At 29.7% G+C, this 17,566-nt stretch overlaps 2 protein-coding genes and 1 long non-coding RNA gene across 7 annotated transcripts in view; 2 read left to right on the top strand and 1 right to left on the bottom strand.

Annotated features, from left to right (window-relative positions):
- The window catches only part of LOC144208071 (myosin-10), a 41,742-nt gene extending 41,559 nt beyond the window's left edge, over positions 1-183 (top strand). For all 5 annotated transcript variants that reach the window (XM_077733735.1, XM_077733733.1, XM_077733734.1 and 2 more), the window contains one exon: positions 1-183. This exon is cut by the window's left edge and continues 372 nt beyond it. The gene's annotated coding sequence lies outside the window, so the exon portion shown is untranslated.
- The window catches only part of LOC144208074 (uncharacterized), a 6,099-nt gene extending 5,511 nt beyond the window's left edge, over positions 1-588 (bottom strand). Inside the window, exons 1-2 of the long non-coding RNA XR_013328824.1 lie at positions 510-588; positions 4-92 (exon numbers count right to left, since the gene is read on the bottom strand). This is a non-coding gene — a long non-coding RNA (uncharacterized LOC144208074). The remainder of the gene's footprint in view (positions 1-3; positions 93-509) is intronic.
- Positions 395-16,274, top strand: LOC144208073 (serotonin N-acetyltransferase-like). Its single transcript, XM_077733736.1, has 4 exons — positions 395-486; positions 1,171-1,369; positions 15,521-15,675; positions 15,758-16,274. Exons 2-4 carry the CDS (start codon positions 1,219-1,221, stop codon positions 16,124-16,126), a joined length of 675 nt encoding a protein of 224 aa, XP_077589862.1. The 5' UTR covers positions 395-486; positions 1,171-1,218; the 3' UTR covers positions 16,127-16,274.
- The last annotated feature ends 1,292 nt before the right edge of the window (positions 16,275-17,566 follow it).

Raw genomic sequence — 17,566 nt, 5'->3', positions numbered from 1 at the left:
TACCTGGATGCTTTGCTTGTGTACGAAAAAGTAGTTGGTGAATAGTTTCTTTCCACTTTCTTGCTATTATCTTCTGTGCCTTGTTTCACTCCCTACAACACATACATTCATGTTATTTGCATTGTTCATATATACATCATTTTGTGAAGAGGTATTTTAATAAAACATCCATGTGATATTTTAGACTGTGTGATTTTTGGATGAAAAGCATGATACACCATATAACCCTACAAAGTTGCACAATTAAACGCATTGGATTGGTCATTTCCCAGCATTTGGATGACGGTGTCCTGTCACAGAAGGGATAACGTGTCTATTAATGTGTCGAGTTGTGGAAACAATTGCTGTAATCCTCTAACATGTGACTCATAGTATTAATCATAATGACGCGTGCGTGCATACAGTTGAAACAAAGTGTGCGCTTAAGTACAGAGCAGACAGAGTAAGAGAAACTACTTCATCTAAAGATTCAATCAATCCTCAAAAGTAAGTGTATTACCCATTCTTACCTCCACTAATGATATCCTAAGTTCTTTTCAAACAATTTTCATTCTTCTCATCATTGACAGCGAAGAGACAATCTGTAATCATAAATGAAATATTTAGAGCAGACAATGGTATTTACACAATATACTGTAGAATAAAAAATATATAATCTGACTTAGAAATATATGTATATTCTAAAAGTAAGAATTGATTCTACTACTAAAAGCAAACAGAAATATTCATGTTATATGCAAAAATATTGTGGAATGTATAGGTATGACAGTACATACATAATAAATAACCACACAAAATCTATGTAAATTATTGCAAATATGTTTATTTAAACAAATATTCCTACATTTGTATGAGACAAACGAAAAATAATTAAAGCTGTTATACTGCCACTCTCATGATTTACGAATTGGGGTCCAAAGCATAAACGTCAGCTTTCAGTGGCACTCGATAATGAATAAACCGGAGGAGAAGGAGGAGACTGATGATTGCATACTGGCAGAAACAAAGCCCAAATGGCCTCTATGTGGGTCCAAAAATGATGGGGTTCAGCAATAGGTCACAAGCAGTTGAGGCCTTCCACCTGGCATCCAATATTCAAATGCAAATGAGACGCTGACTCACAGCCGTCCTTTAAAAAAAGGTCCAAATGCGACTGCTTCGTCCACTCAGGGAAAGAAGGGGAGTTTGTTGGGGGGCCAACGGCTGTCCAAGTTTGTGATGTCCTTGGTGGTGGCTCAGCCCTCCGTTGTTGAACCAATGCAGTCTTCGGTGTCGCCCGGCGTTCAGAGGAGACACACGCTTCCCGCTAGTGAAGTTCGACCTCTCAACGCGCAAGATGCCATCAGTGTATTTGAAATAGAACGAGAAGGTAAGGTGACAACCAGCGGTGTCCGTAGCTTTTAAAGGGATGGGGGCCGTACTATAAAATGTAGTTTTTAGGTAAGAAAGCCATACGATTTTCTGTCGTTTTTTAAGAAAAACCCTTACTATACTGTGTCCATTTTTTAAGAAAAGGGCCTTACTATAAATTGTCTTATTTTTATTAAAATAGCCGTACAATACTTGGTCATTTAGTATCAAAAGCCTTACTATACATGGTCATTTAATATTAAAAGCCTTACAATACATGGCCATTTAGTACTAAAAGCCTTACTATACAATGTATAGAAAGGCTTTTAATGCTAAATGACCATGTATAGTAAGGCTTTTTTAATACAAAATGACCATGTATTGTAAGGCTTTTAATACTAAATGACCATGTATAGTAAGGCTTTTAATACAAAATGACCATGTATAGTAAGGCTTTTAATACTAAATGACCATGTATAGTAAGGCTTTTAATACAAAATGACCATGTATAGTAAGGCTTTTAATACTAAATGACCATGTATAGTAAGGCTTTTAATACAAAATGACCATGTATAGTAAGGCTTTTAATACTAAATGACCATGTATAGTAAAGCTTTTAATACAAAATAACCATGTATAGTAAGGCTTTTAATACTAAATGACCAAGTATAGTAAGGCTTTTTAAATAAAAAATGACCATGTATAGTAAGGCTTTTTAAATAAAAAATGACATAGTATAGTAAGGCTTTTTCTCTTAAAAAACGACATAGTATAGTAAGGCTTTTTCTCTTGAAAAACGACATAGTATAGTAAGGCTTTTTTATTCAAGAAAACGACAGTATAGTAAGGCTTTTTATCTATAAAAAACGACATAGTATAGTAAGGCTTTTTTCTTCAAAAAACGACATAGTATAGTAAGGCTTTTTCTCTTAAAAAAAGACATAGTATAGTAAGGCTTTTTATCTATAAAAAACGACATAGTATAGTAAGGCTTTTTTCTTCAAAAAACGACATAGTATAGTAAGGCTTTTTTCTTTAAAAAAACGACATAGTATAGTAAGGCTTTTTCTCTTAAAAAACGACATAGTATAGTAAGGCTTTTTTACTCTCGAAAACGACATAGTATAGTAAGGCTTTTTCTCTTAAAAAACGACATAGTATAGTAAGGCTTTTTTATTCAAGAAAACGACATAGTATAGTAAGGCTTTTTATCTATAAAAAACGACATAGTATAGTAAGGCTTTTTTCTTCAAAAAAACGACATAGTATAGTAAGGCTTTTTTCTTTAAAAAAACGACATAGTATAGTAAGGCTTTTTCTCTTAAAAAAACGACATAGTATAGTAAGGCTTTTTTATTCAAGAAAACGACATAGTATAGTAAGGCTTTTTATCTATAAAAAACGACATAGTATAGTAAGGCTTTTTTCTTCAAAAAACGACATAGTTTAGTAAGGCTTTTTTCTTTAAAAAAACGACATAGTATAGTAAGGCTTTTTCTCTTAAAAACGACATAGTATAGTAAGGCTTTTTTACTCACGAAAACGAAATAGTATAGTAAGGCTTTTTCTCTTAAAAAACGACATAGTATAGTAAGGCTTTTTATCTATAAAAAACGACATAGTATAGTAAGGCTTTTTTCTTCAAAAAACGACATAGTATAGTAAGGCTTTTTTCTTTAAAAAAACGACATAGTATAGTAAGGCTTTTTCTCTTAAAAAACGACATAGTATAGTAAGGCTTTTTCTCTTAAAAAACGACATAGTATAGTAAGGCTTTTTATCTATAAAAACGACATAGTATAGTAAGGCTTTTTTCTTCAAAAAACGACATAGTATAGTAAGGCTTTTTTCTTTAAAAAAACGACATAGTATAGTAAGGCTTTTTCTCTTAAAAAACGACATAGTATAGTAAGGCTTTTTTACTCACGAAAACGACATAGTATAGTAAGGCTTTTTCTCTTAAAAAACGACATAGTATAGTAAGGCTTTTTATCTATAAAAACGACATAGTATAGTAAGGCTTTTTTCTTCAAAAAACGACATAGTATAGTAAGGCTTTTTTCTTTAAAAAAACGACATAGTATAGTAAGGCTTTTTTCTTCAAAAAACGACATAGTATAGTAAGGCTTTTTCTCTTAAAAAACGACATAGTATAGTAAGGCTTTTTATCTATAAAAAAACGACATAGTATAGTAAGGCTTTTTTCTTCAAAAAACGACATAGTATAGTAAGGCTTTTTTCTTTAAAAAAACGACATAGTATAGTAAGGCTTTTTCTTCAAAAAACGACATAGTATAGTAAGGCTTTTTTCTTTAAAAAAACGACATAGTATAGTAAGGCTTTTTCTCTTAAAAAACGACATAGTATAGTAAGGCTTTTTATCTATAAAAAACGACATAGTATAGTAAGGCTTTTTTCTTCAAAAAACGACATAGTATAGTAAGGCTTTTTTCTTTAAAAAACGACATAGTATAGTAAGGCTTTTTCTCTTAAAAAACGACATAGTATAGTAAGGCTTTTTATCTATAAAAAAACGACATAGTATAGTAAGGCTTTTTTCTTCAAAAAACGACATAGTATAGTAAGGCTTTTTTCTTTAAAAAAACGACATAGTATAGTAAGGCTTTTTCTCTTAAAAAACGACATAGTATAGTAAGGCTTTTTATCTATAAAAAACGACATAGTATAGTAAGGCTTTTTTCTTCAAAAAACGACATAGTATAGTAAGGCTTTTTTCTTTAAAAAAACGACATAGTATAGTAAGGCTTTTTCTTCAAAAAACGACATAGTATAGTAAGGCTTTTTTCTTTAAAAAAACGACATAGTATAGTAAGGCTTTTTCTCTTAAAAAACGACATAGTATAGTAAGGCTTTTTATCTATAAAAAACGACATAGTATAGTAAGGCTTTTTTCTTCAAAAAACGACATAGTATAGTAAGGCTTTTTTCTTTAAAAAACGACATAGTATAGTAAGGCTTTTTCTCTTAAAAAACGACATAGTATAGTAAGGCTTTTTTACTCACGAAAACGACATAGTATAGTAAGGCTTTTTCTTCAAAAAACGACATAGTATAGTAAGGCTTTTTTCTTTAAAAAAACGACATAGTATAGTAAGGCTTTTTCTCTTAAAAAACGACATAGTATAGTAAGGCTTTTTATCTATAAAAAACGACATAGTATAGTAAGGCTTTTTTCTTCAAAAAACGACATAGTATAGTAAGGCTTTTTTCTTTAAAAAAACGACATAGTATAGTAAGGCTTTTTCTCTTAAAAAACGACATAGGACAGGAAGGCTTTTTTCTTCAAAAAACGACAAAGTATAGTAAGGCTTTTTTCTTTAAAAAAACGACATAGTATAGTAAGGCTTTTTTTATTCAAGAAAACGACATAGTATAGTAAGGCTTTTTATCTATAAAAAAAAACGACATAGTATAGTAAGGCTTTTTGGCTTCAAAAACGACATAGTATAGTAAGGCTTTTTTCTTTAAAAAACGACATAGTATAGTAAGGCTTTTTTATTCAAGAAAACGACATAGTATAGCAAGGCTTTTTGGCTTCAAAAACGACATAGTATAGTAAGGCTTTTTTCTTTAAAAAAACGAGATAGTATAGTAAGGCTTTTTTCTTTAAAAAACGACATAGTATAGTAAGGCTTTTTTCTTTAAAAAAACGACATAGTATAGTAAGGCTTTTTTAATACAAAATGACCATGTATAGTATACATGGTTATTTTGTATTAAAAAAGCCTTACTATACAATGTCGTTTCAGAAGCCAAAAAGCCTTACTATACTATGTCGTTTTCTTAAATAAAAAAGCCTTACTATACTATGTCGTTTTTTAAGGAAAAAAAGCCTTACTATACTATGTCGTTTTTGAAGCCAAAAAGCCTTACTATACTATGTCGTTTTCTTGAATAAAAAAAGCCTTGCTATACTGTCGTTTTTGAAGCCAAAAAGCCTTACTATACTATGTCGTTTTTTGAAGAAAAAAGCCTTACTATACTATGTCGTTTTTTGAAGAAAAAAGCCTTACTATACTATGTCGTTTTTTATAGATAAAAAGCCTTACTATACTATGTCGTTTTCTTGAATAAAAAAGCCTTACTATACTATGTCGTTTTTTAAGAGAAAAAGCCTTACTATACTATGTCGTTTTTTAAGAGAAAAAGCCTTACTATACTATGTCGTTTTTTTAAAGAAAAAAGCCTTACTATACTATGTCGTTTTTTGAAGAAAAAAGCCTTACTATACTATGTCGTTTTTGATAGATAAAAAACCTTACTATACTATGTCGTTTTTTAAGAGAAAAAGCCTTACTATACTATGTCGTTTTCGTGAGTAAAAAAGCCTTACTATACTATGTCGTTTTTTAAGAGAAAAAGCCTTACTATACTATGTCGTTTTTTTAAAGAAAAAAGCCTTACTATACTATGTTGTTTTTTATAGATAAAAAGCCTTACTATACTATGTCGTTTTCTTGAATAAAAAAGCCTTACTATACTATGTCGTTTTTTAAGAGAAAAAGCCTTACTATACTATGTCGTTTTTTTAAAAAAAAAAGCCTTACTATACTATGTCGTTTTTTGAAGAAAAAAGCCTTACTATACTATGTCGTTTTTTATAGATAAAAAGCCTTACTATACTATGTCATTTTCTTGAATAAAAAAGCCTTACTATACTATGTCGTTTTTTAAGAGAAAAAGCCTTACTATACTATGTCGTTTTTTAAGAGAAAAAGCGTTACTATACTATGTCGTTTTTTTAAAAGAAAAAAGCCTTACTATACTATGTCGTTTTTTGAAGAAAAAAGCCTTACTATACTATGTCGTTTTTTTATAGATAAAAAGCCTTACTATACTATGTCGTTTTCTTTAATAAAAAAGCCTCACTATACTATGTCGTTTTTTAAGAGAAAAAGCCTTACTATACTATGGCGTTTTCGTGAGTAAAAAAACCTTACTATACTATGTCGTTTTTTGAAGAAAAAAGCCTTACTATACTATGTCGTTTTTTATAGATAAAAAGCCTTACTATACTATGTCGTTTTTTTAAAGAAAAAAGCCTTACTATACTGTCGTTTTTTGAAGAAAAAAGCCTTACTATACTATGTCGTGTTTTATAGATAAAAAGCCTTACTATACTATGTCGTTTTCTTGAATAAAAAAGCCTTACTATACTATGTCGTTTTTTAAGAGAAAAAGCCTTACTATACTATGTTGTTTTTTCAAAGAAAAAAGCCTTACTATATTATGTGTTTTTTTGAAGAAAAAAGCCTTACCATACTATGTCGTTTTTTTAAAGAAAAAAGCCTTACTATACTATGTCGTTTTTTGAAGAAAAAAGCCTTACTATACTATGTCGTTTTTTATAGATAAAAAGCCTTACTATACTATGTCGTTTTCTTGAATAAAAAAGCCTTACTACACTATGTCGTTTTTTATAGATAAAAAGCCTTACTATACTATGTCGTTTTTTAAGAGAAAAAGCCTTACTATACTATGTCGTTTTTTTAAAGAAAAAAGCCTTACTATACTATGTCGTTTTTTGAAGAAAAAAGCCTTACTATACTATGTCGTTTTTTATAGATAAAAAGCCTTACTATACTATGTCGTTTTCTTGAATAAAAAAGCCTTACTATACTATGTCGTTTTTTAAAAGAAAAAAGCCTTACTATACTATGTCGTTTTTGAAGCCAAAAATCCTTACTATACTATGTCGTTTTTTTAAAGAAAAAGCCTTACTATATTATGTCGTTTTTTTAAAGAAAAAAGCCTTACTATACTATGTCGTTTTTGAAGCCAAAAAGCCTTACTATACTATGTCGTTTTCTTGAATAAAAAAGCCTTACTATACTATGTCGTTTTTTAAAGAAAAAAGCCTTACTATACTATGTCGTTTTTTGAAGAAAAAAGCCTTACTATACTATGTCGTTTTTATAGATAAAAAGCCTTACTATACTATGTCGTTTTTTAAGAGAAAAAGCCTTACTATACTATGTCGTTTTTTTAAAGAAAAAAGCCTTACTATACTATGTCGTTTTTTGAAGAAAAAAGCCTTACTATACTATGTCGTTTTTTATAGATAAAAAGCCTTACTATACTATGTCGTTTTCTTGAATAAAAAAGCCTTACTATACTATGTCGTTTTTTAAGAGAAAAAGCCTTACTATACTATGTCGTTTTCGTGAGTTAAAAAGCCTTACTATACTATGTGGTTTTTAAGAGAAAAAGCCTTACTATACTATGTCGTTTTTTAAAGAAAAAAGCCTTACTATACTATGTCGTTTTTTTAAAGAAAAAAGCCTTACTATACTATGTCGTTTTTTGAAGAAAAAAGCCTTACTATACTATGTCGTTTTTTATAGATAAAAAGCCTTACTATACTATGTCGTTTTCTTGAATAAAAAAGCCTTACTATACTATGTCGTTTTTTAAGAGAAAAAGCCTTACTATACTATGTCGTTTTTTAAAGAAAAAAGCCTTACTATACTATGTCGTTTTTTGAAGAAAAAAGCCTTACTATACTATGTCGTTTTTTATAGATAAAAAGCCTTACTATACTATGTCGTTTTTTAAGAGAAAAAGCCTTACTATACTATGTCGTTTTTTTAAAGAAAAAAGCCTTACTATACTATGTCGTTTTTTGAAGAAAAAAGCCTTACTATACTATGTCGTTTTTTATAGATAAAAAGCCTTACTATACTATGTCGTTTTCTTGAATAAAAAAGCCTTACTATACTATGTCGTTTTTTAAGAGAAAAAGCCTTACTATACTATGTCGTTTTTTAAGAGAAAAAGCCTTACTATACTATGTCGTTTTTTAAGAGAAAAAGCCTTACTATACTATGTCGTTTTTTTAAAGAAAAAAGCCTTACTATACTATGTCGTTTTTTGAAGAAAAAAGCCTTACTATACTATGTCGTTTTTTTATAGATAAAAAGCCTTACTATACTATGTCGTTTTCTTGAATAAAAAAGCCTCACTATACTATGTCGTTTTTTAAGAGAAAAAGCCTTACTATACTATGGCGTTTTCGTGAGTAAAAAAGCCTTACTATACTATGTCGTTTTTTGAAGAAAAAAGCCTTACTATACTATGTCGTTTTTTATAGATAAAAAGCCTTACTATACTATGTCGTTTTTTTAAAGAAAAAAGCCTTACTATACTGTCGTTTTTTGAAGAAAAAAGCCTTACTATACTATGTCGTGTTTTATAGATAAAAAGCCTTACTATACTATGTCGTTTTCTTGAATAAAAAAGCCTTACTATACTATGTCGTTTTTTAAGAGAAAAAGCCTTACTATACTATGTTGTTTTTTCAAAGAAAAAAGCCTTACTATATTATGTGGTTTTTTGAAGAAAAAAGCCTTACCATACTATGTCGTTTTTTTAAAGAAAAAAGCCTTACTATACTATGTCGTTTTTTGAAGAAAAAAGCCTTACTATACTATGTCGTTTTTTATAGATAAAAAGCCTTACTATACTATGTCGTTTTCTTGAATAAAAAAGCCTTACTATACTATGTCGTTTTTTATAGATAAAAAGCCTTACTATACTATGTCGTTTTCTTGAATAAAAAAGCCTTACTATACTATGTCGTTTTTTTAAAAGAAAAAAGCCTTACTATACTATGTCGTTTTTGAAGCCAAAAATCCTTACTATACTATGTCGTTTTTTTAAAGAAAAAGCCTTACTATATTATGTCGTTTTTTAAAGAAAAAAGCCTTACTATACTATGTCGTTTTTTGAAGAAAAAGCCTTACTATACTATGTCGTTTTCGTGAGTAAAAAAGCCTTACTATACTATGTCGTTTTTTAAGAGAAAAAGCCTTACTATACTATGTCGTTTTTTAAAGAAAAAAGCCTTACTATACTATGTCGTTTTTTGAAGAAAAAAGCCTTACTATACTATGTCGTTTTTTATAGATAAAAAGCCTTACTATACTATGTCGTTTTTTAAGAGAAAAAGCCTTACTATACTATGTCGTTTTTTTAAAGAAAAAAGCCTTACTATACTATGTCGTTTTTTGAAGAAAAAGCCTTACTATACTATGTCGTTTTTTTAAAGAAAAAAGCCTTACTATACTATGTCGTTTTTTGAAGAAAAAAGCCTTACTATACTATGTCGTTTTTTATAGATAAAAAGCCTTACTATACTATGTCGTTTTTTAAGAGAAAAAGCCTTACTATACTATGTCGTTTTTTTAAAGAAAAAAGCCTTACTATACTATGTCGTTTTTTGAAGAAAAAAGCCTTACTATACTATGTCGTTTTTTTATAGATAAAAAGCCTTACTATACTATGTCGTTTTTTAAGAGAAAAAGCCTTACTATACTATGTCGTTTTTTTAAAGAAAAAAGCCTTACTATACTATGTCGTTTTTTGAAGAAAAAGCCTTACTATACTATGTCGTTTTTTAAAGAAAAAAGCCTTACTATACTATGTCGTTTTTTGAAGAAAAAAGCCTTACTATACTATGTCGTTTTTTATAGATAAAAAGCCTTACTATACTATGTCGTTTTTTAAGAGAAAAAGCCTTACTATACTATGTCGTTTTTTTAAAGAAAAAAGCCTTACTATACTATGTCGTTTTTTGAAGAAAAAAGCCTTACTATACTATGTCGTTTTTTATAGATAAAAAGCCTTACTATACTATGTCGTTTTCTTGAATAAAAAAGCCTTACTATACTATGTCGTTTTTTAAGAGAAAAAGCCTTACTATACTATGTCGTTTTTTAAGAGAAAAAGCCTTACTATACTATGTCGTTTTTTAAGAGAAAAAGCCTTACTATACTATGTCGTTTTTTTAAAGAAAAAAGCCTTACTATACTATGTCGTTTTTTGAAGAAAAAAGCCTTACTATACTATGTCGTTTTTTTATAGATAAAAAGCCTTACTATACTATGTCGTTTTCTTGAATAAAAAAGCCTCACTATACTATGTCGTTTTTTAAGAGAAAAAGCCTTACTATACTATGGCGTTTTCGTGAGTAAAAAAGCCTTACTATACTATGTCGTTTTTTGAAGAAAAAAGCCTTACTATACTATGTCGTTTTTTATAGATAAAAAGCCTTACTATACTATGTCGTTTTTTTAAAGAAAAAAGCCTTACTATACTGTCGTTTTTTGAAGAAAAAAGCCTTACTATACTATGTCGTGTTTTATAGATAAAAAGCCTTACTATACTATGTCGTTTTCTTGAATAAAAAAGCCTTACTATACTATGTCGTTTTTTAAGAGAAAAAGCCTTACTATACTATGTTGTTTTTTCAAAGAAAAAAGCCTTACTATATTATGTGGTTTTTTGAAGAAAAAAGCCTTACCATACTATGTCGTTTTTTTAAAGAAAAAAGCCTTACTATACTATGTCGTTTTTTGAAGAAAAAAGCCTTACTATACTATGTCGTTTTTTATAGATAAAAAGCCTTACTATACTATGTCGTTTTCTTGAATAAAAAAGCCTTACTATACTATGTCGTTTTTTATAGATAAAAAGCCTTACTATACTATGTCGTTTTCTTGAATAAAAAAGCCTTACTATACTATGTCGTTTTTTTAAAAGAAAAAAGCCTTACTATACTATGTCGTTTTTGAAGCCAAAAATCCTTACTATACTATGTCGTTTTTTTAAAGAAAAAGCCTTACTATATTATGTCGTTTTTTAAAGAAAAAAGCCTTACTATATTATGTCGTTTTTTAAAGAAAAAAGCCTTACTATACTATGTCGTTTTTGAAGCCAAAAAGCCTTACTATACTATGTCGTTTTTTTAAAAGAAAAAAGCCTTACTATACTATGTCGTTTTTAAAGCCAAAAAGCCTTACTATACTATGTCGTTTTCTTGAATAAAAAAGCCTTACTATACTATGTCGTTTTTTAAAGAAAAAAGCCTTACTATACTATGTCGTTTTTGAAGACAAAAAGCCTTACTATACTATGTCGTTTTCTTGAATAAAAAAGCCTTACTATACTATGTCGTTTTTTAAGAGAAAAAGCCTTACTATACTATGTCGTTTTTTTAAAGAAAAAAGCCTTACTATACTATGTCGTTTTTTGAAGAAAAAAGCCTTACTATACTATGTCGTTTTTTATAGATAAAAAGCCTTACTATACTATGTCGTTTTCTTGAATAAAAAAGCCTTACTATACTATGTCGTTTTTTAAGAGAAAAAGCCTTACTATACTATGTTGTTTTTTCAAAGAAAAAAGCCTTACTATACTATGTGTTTTTTTGAAGAAAAAAGCCTTACCATACTATGTCGTTTTTTTTAAGAAAAAAGCCTTACTATACTATGTCGTTTTTTGAAGAAAAAAGCCTTACTATACTATGTCGTTTTTTATAGATAAAAAGCCTTACTATACTATGTCGTTTTCTTGAATAAAAAAGCCTTACTATACTATGTCGTTTTTTAAGAGAAAAAGCCTTACTATACTATGTCGTTTTCGTGAGTAAAAAAGCCTGACTATACTATGTCGTTTTTTGAAGAAAAAAGCCTTACTATACTATGTCGTTTTTTATAGATAAAAAGCCTTACTATACTATGTCGTTTTTTTAAAGAAAAAAGCCTTACTATACTGTCGTTTTTTGAAGAAAAAAGCCTTACTATACTATGTCGTTTTTTATAGATAAAAAGCCTTACTATACTATGTCGTTTTCTTGAATAAAAAAGCCTTACTATACTATGTCGTTTTTTAAGAGAAAAAGCCTTACTATACTATGTTGTTTTTTTAAAGAAAAAAGCCTTACTATACTATGTGGTTTTTTGAAGAAAAAAGCCTTACTATACTATGTCGTTTTTTTAAAGAAAAAAGCCTTACTATACTATGTCGTTTTTGAAAAGAAAAAGCCTTACTATACTATGTCGTTTTCTTGAATAAAAAAGCCTTACTATACTATGTCGTTTTTTAAAGAAAAAAGCCTTACTATACTATGTCGTTTTTTTAAAGAAAAAAGCCTTACTATACTATGTCGTTTTTGAAGCCAAAAAGCCTTACTATACTCTGTCGTTTTTTTAAAGAGAAAAAAGCCTTACTATACTATGTCGTTTTCTTGAATAAAAAAGCCTTACTATACTATGTCGTTTTTGAAGCCAAAAAGCCTTACTATACTATGTCGTTTTTTTTTAAGAAAAAAGCCTTACTATACTATGTCGTTTTTTAAAGAAAAAAGCCTTACTATACTATGTCGTTTTTGAAGACAAAAAGCCTTACTATACTATGTCGTTTTTGTAAAGAAAAAAGCCTTACTATACTATGTCGTTTTTGAAGCCAAAAAGCCTTACTATACTATGTCGTTTTCTTGAATAAAAAAGCCTTACTATACTATGTCGTTTTTTTAAAGAAAAAAGCCTTACTATACTATGTCGTTTTTTAAAAGAAAAAAGCCTTACTATACTATGTCGTTTTTGAAGCCAAAAATCCTTACTATACTATGTCGTTTTTTTAAAGAAAAAGCCTTACTATATTATGTCGTTTTTTTAAAGAAAAAAGCCTTACTATACTATGTCGTTTTTGAAGCCAAAAAGCCTTACTATACTATGTCGTTTTTTTAAAAGAAAAAAGCCTTACTATACTATGTCGTTTTTAAAGCCAAAAAGCCTTACTATACTATGTCGTTTTCTTGAATAAAAAAGCCTTACTATACTATGTCGTTTTTTAAAGAAAAAAGCCTTACTATACTATGTCGTTTTTGAAGCCAAAAAGCCTTACTATACTATGTCGTTTTCTTGAATAAAAAAGCCTTACTATACTATGTCGTTTTTGAAGCCAAAAAGCCTTACTATACTATGTCGTTTTTTTAAAGAAAAAAGCCTTACTATACTATGTCGTTTTTAAAGCCAAAAAGCCTTACTATACTATGTCGTTTTTTTAATGTAAAAAGCCTTACTATACTATGTCGTTTTTGAAGCCAAAAAGCCTTACTATACTATGTCGTTTTTTAAAGAAAAAAGCCTTACTATACTATGTCGTTTTTTATTTAAAAAGCCTTACTATACATGGTCATTTAGTATTAAAAGCCTTACTATACATGGTCATTTTGTATTAAAAAAGCCTTACTATACATGGTCATTTAGTATTAAAAGCCTTACTATACATGGTTATTTTGTATTAAAAAAGCCTTACTATACATGGTCATTTATTATTAAAAGCCTTACTATACATGGTCATTTAGTATTAAAAAAGCCTTACTATACATGGTTATTTTGTATTAAAAGCCTTACTATACATGGTCATTTAGTATTAAAAGCCTTACTATACATGGTCATTTACTATTAAAAGCCTTACTATACATGGTTATTTTGTATTAAAAAAGCCTTACTATACATGGTCATTTAGTATTAAGAGCCTTACAATACATGGTCATTTAGTATTAAAAGCCTTACTATACATGGTCATTTTGTATTAAAAAAGCCTTACTATACATGGTCATTTTTTATTTAAAAAGCCTTATTATACATTGTCAGGTTTTATGTATAGGTATTTTTCTTAGTATACATAGCCATTATTTAAACAAACATATACCGGTCAATACATGGTAATGTTTTTATCAAGTAAAAGACTTACTATACGTACTCGACTTTTTCTTTCTTTTAAAAATTTTAACCATTAATTGCCTTACTTTTCATGGTTCATTTTTTAAATAACTAAAACTCTTACTATACCTGATCTTTTTAAACAAAACAGCCTTACTTAACATGGTAATTTTTTTTGAACAAGTAAAAGCCTTATTATACATGGTCATCTTTTTCAACAAGTAAACGTATTACATTAGGTTACATTACATTACATTTTGGTCATTCAAAAGCATTACAATAAATATATGTACTCACCTTTTTAAACCAATAATAACCTTACTTTGCATGATATTTTGGTAGAAAAACAGCCTTACTAGAAATGTTTTTTCTAAACAACTAAAGCCTTACTATATATGGTCTTTTTCCCAACAAATTAAAGTCTTACAAAACATACTCAACATACTTGTGCATATGTTTTTATTTTTTTAAGAAGATAGCCATACTACCCATAGTCCTTTTTTAAAACTCTTAATATGCCTGATCTACCTTTTCAACCAAAATAGCTTTACAAGACTTGATAATTGTTTTAACAAATCAAATCCCTACTACATATGATTCATTTTTATTCATATAAAGTGCCTTACTTCATACCTAAACATGATTACTTTTGTAACAAAGAAAAGCCTTACTTGTTATGTATGCAGGGATGGAAGTGTTGTCGGATCCAAATCCAGGGAAATAGGTGGAAAAAGGATTTGATGGTGCAAAAAAGTGACTTTAATAACTTGAGATGTTCTCAAAATTAATAACTGATTCATAAAATGACTTTAAAACAAAAGAATAAAACAAATGTTGCAGGGCAAACATTGGAAGATAAGAGCACATGTTAACATCAGTTGGTTGTGACATGGATTGATTGTAAGACTATCAGAAGCACCTGGGTCCGATGAGAGGAAGGGGCGGAGAAATGACCAGTGATGTCAATGGAAAATCATAAGAACAGCCCACAAAATGAAAAAAAACAAAACAAAACCTGACCCAAAGCATATGTAACATTACTATATATACATGGTCTACATTTTTTTTAATATGAATAAGCCTTACTATCCATTGTGGATTTTAATTTAATAAAATCCTTACTATACATTGTCTTTTTTTAATTTAATAAAGTCCTTCCTATCCACTGTTCATTTATTTATTTATTTTAAATATGAAAAATAGCCTTACTAACCGTGATCTTTTTCTAATTAAAAAAAAACCCTGAACTATACTTATTTTAATTTTTTTAACTATACATTGCTACTGAAGAAATATAGCCTAACTAAACATGTTTATTTTTTTTTACCAAATAAAAGCCAAACCATACATAAAATACACTTCTTATCATTTAAAGCATTTTTTTGTGTACGATATTCATTTTTTTCCCACATTCCATCTTCCACATTAAAGTAATGGATATTATAATTAAGGTTTAAAGTAACCTAGTATTATAAATCCTCAAACACGCTCACTTGTTAACTTTACATTTGTAGCCGCCATTGACAAAGACAGACGTCCCAGTAATAGTGGAATGGACGTCCATCTCAGTCAATGGCAGAGAACCAGTTCACCCCCTCTTTATATACTATTCATCACACAAAAACGTGTTTTCTCTGCAGCATTCATCTCCGTGTCAGGCGAATGTCCACTACATCTGGACGAGGTGCGTCACTTTCTCACAATATGTCCAGAATTCTCCATGGGCTGGTTCGAGGAGGGTCGGCTTGTGGCCTTCATCATCGCATCGCTGTGGGATCGAGACCGCCTCACCTCGGTAAGCCAACAGTAAGAAATTATTCCAAACATTGTGTGTTTAGACATTTCCAAGCATGTACATTTTTGTTTGTATTCCAAAGGAGGCCCTTACCCTCCACAAGCCGCGGGGGTCCACCGCTCACATCCACGTGCTTGCTGTCCATCGCACTTTCAGGCAGCAGGGCAAAGGTCCCATCTTGATGTGGCGTTACCTGCAGTATTTGCGCTGCCTGCCCAACGTGCGGCGGGCTGCTCTCATGTGCGAGGACTTCCTGGTCCCTTTTTACCGCAAGATGGGCTTTAAGCCGCTGGGCCGCTGCGCCATCACGGTGGGCAACTTGACCTTCACTGAGATGTGGTACCCCATCAGCGGCCACGCCTACATGAGGCGGAACAGCGAGGCCATCCGCTTCCCCAACACGCCGTTGACTCTGCCAGTTGCTCACACCGACCAACAAATGGACATATGATCTCATTGTTTTGTAGGACTAGTCAATTTGAGCTAAGAATCTTATTTTTTTTTCATTTTTCAGGAGATAGTAAGAACAAAAACAGCAAAAGTATAAAAAAATAAACTCAAATTTCCAATCATCCGCAATAAAATCATTGCATCACCCATTCCTATCGTAAACTGTTATTTATATGTACACAGTAGTACTGTAAAACTAGTATTGTAAACCTTGTAAATGTCACACATAAACGTGACCATAAAGGTTATATTATTTATTTATTTATTTGGGTCGCAATCAGGAAATACTATTGTGTTTTACATAGCAGTACAGTATAGTTAAAAAAGAGAGGGCGTATTATGTCAAAATACATCCAAATATGAATGAAGTAGCACCCTTGGGGTGTTTTCTTAGTACAACCCATGATAAGCTGGCTCGTGCGTCAGTAAACAGGCTTTGGCTGATCAATTGCAGCTCCTTAGCACGAGTCAACACAAAAGGAATTAGGGGATGCACTGATTAGTTACATGATTAAATGAACCAAACATATACAAGTACATACTGTACTTTCTGTCAGATTGTGTGCATGTATATATGTACATAAATATACATACATACACATACAAACATATATGTTTTATATATATCTATCTATCTCTCTCTCTCTCTCTCTCTCTCTCTCTCTCTCTCTCTCTCTCTCTCTCTCTCTCTCTCTCTCTCTCTCTCTCTCTCTCTCTCTCTCTCTCTCTATATATATATATATATATATATATATATATATATATATATATATATATATATATATATATATATATATGTATATGTATATATATATATATATATATATATATATATATATATATATATATATATATGTGTATATACATACATACAAACATATATACATGCATACATACATACATACATATACATACATATACATACATATACATACATACACATATACATACATATATACATGCATACATACATACACATATACATACATATATACATGCATACATACATACACACATATATATACACACATATACATATATACATGCATACATACATATATACACACATACATACATATACATATATACATGCATACATACACATATATATATATACACACATATACATACATATACATATATAAACATGTACATATAAACACACACACACATACATATATACACACATATACATACATATACATATATAAACATGTACATATAAACACACACACACATACATATATACACATAAACACATGTATACACGTGTCAAATTCCAAACACCTGGGTCACACAAGGAAAGGCCAGGGGGGACACAGCAGACAAAATGCATACAATGCATCACGCAGATAGGACACAAGGAAAACACACCCATCCACCAACCCCAAAAACGTGACAATAGTCAAACCCTGGAAGTACTTTTAACAAAACAACTGCC

The sequence above is a fragment of the Stigmatopora nigra genome, chromosome 15 (assembly GCF_051989575.1).
Source record: "Stigmatopora nigra isolate UIUO_SnigA chromosome 15, RoL_Snig_1.1, whole genome shotgun sequence".
NCBI classification, from domain to species: Eukaryota; Metazoa; Chordata; class Actinopteri; order Syngnathiformes; family Syngnathidae; genus Stigmatopora; species Stigmatopora nigra.
The sequence above is the reverse complement of the archived record's forward strand: the minus strand, read 5'-3'. Positions and strand labels throughout refer to the sequence as shown.

What these genes read in the sequence shown, in the direction of transcription:
- LOC144208073 (XM_077733736.1), top strand. Translation starts at nt 1,219, where the DNA reads ATGTCCTTGGTGGTGGCTCAGCCCTCCGTTGTTGAACCAATGCAGTCT. An exon ending in ATTTGAAATAGAACGAGAAG is followed by an intron (nt 1,370 to 15,520) that starts GTAAGGTGACAA and finishes TTTTCTCTGCAG; the next exon opens with CATTCATCTCCGTGTCAGGC. An exon ending in ATCGAGACCGCCTCACCTCG is followed by an intron (nt 15,676 to 15,757) that starts GTAAGCCAACAG and finishes TGTATTCCAAAG; the next exon opens with GAGGCCCTTACCCTCCACAA.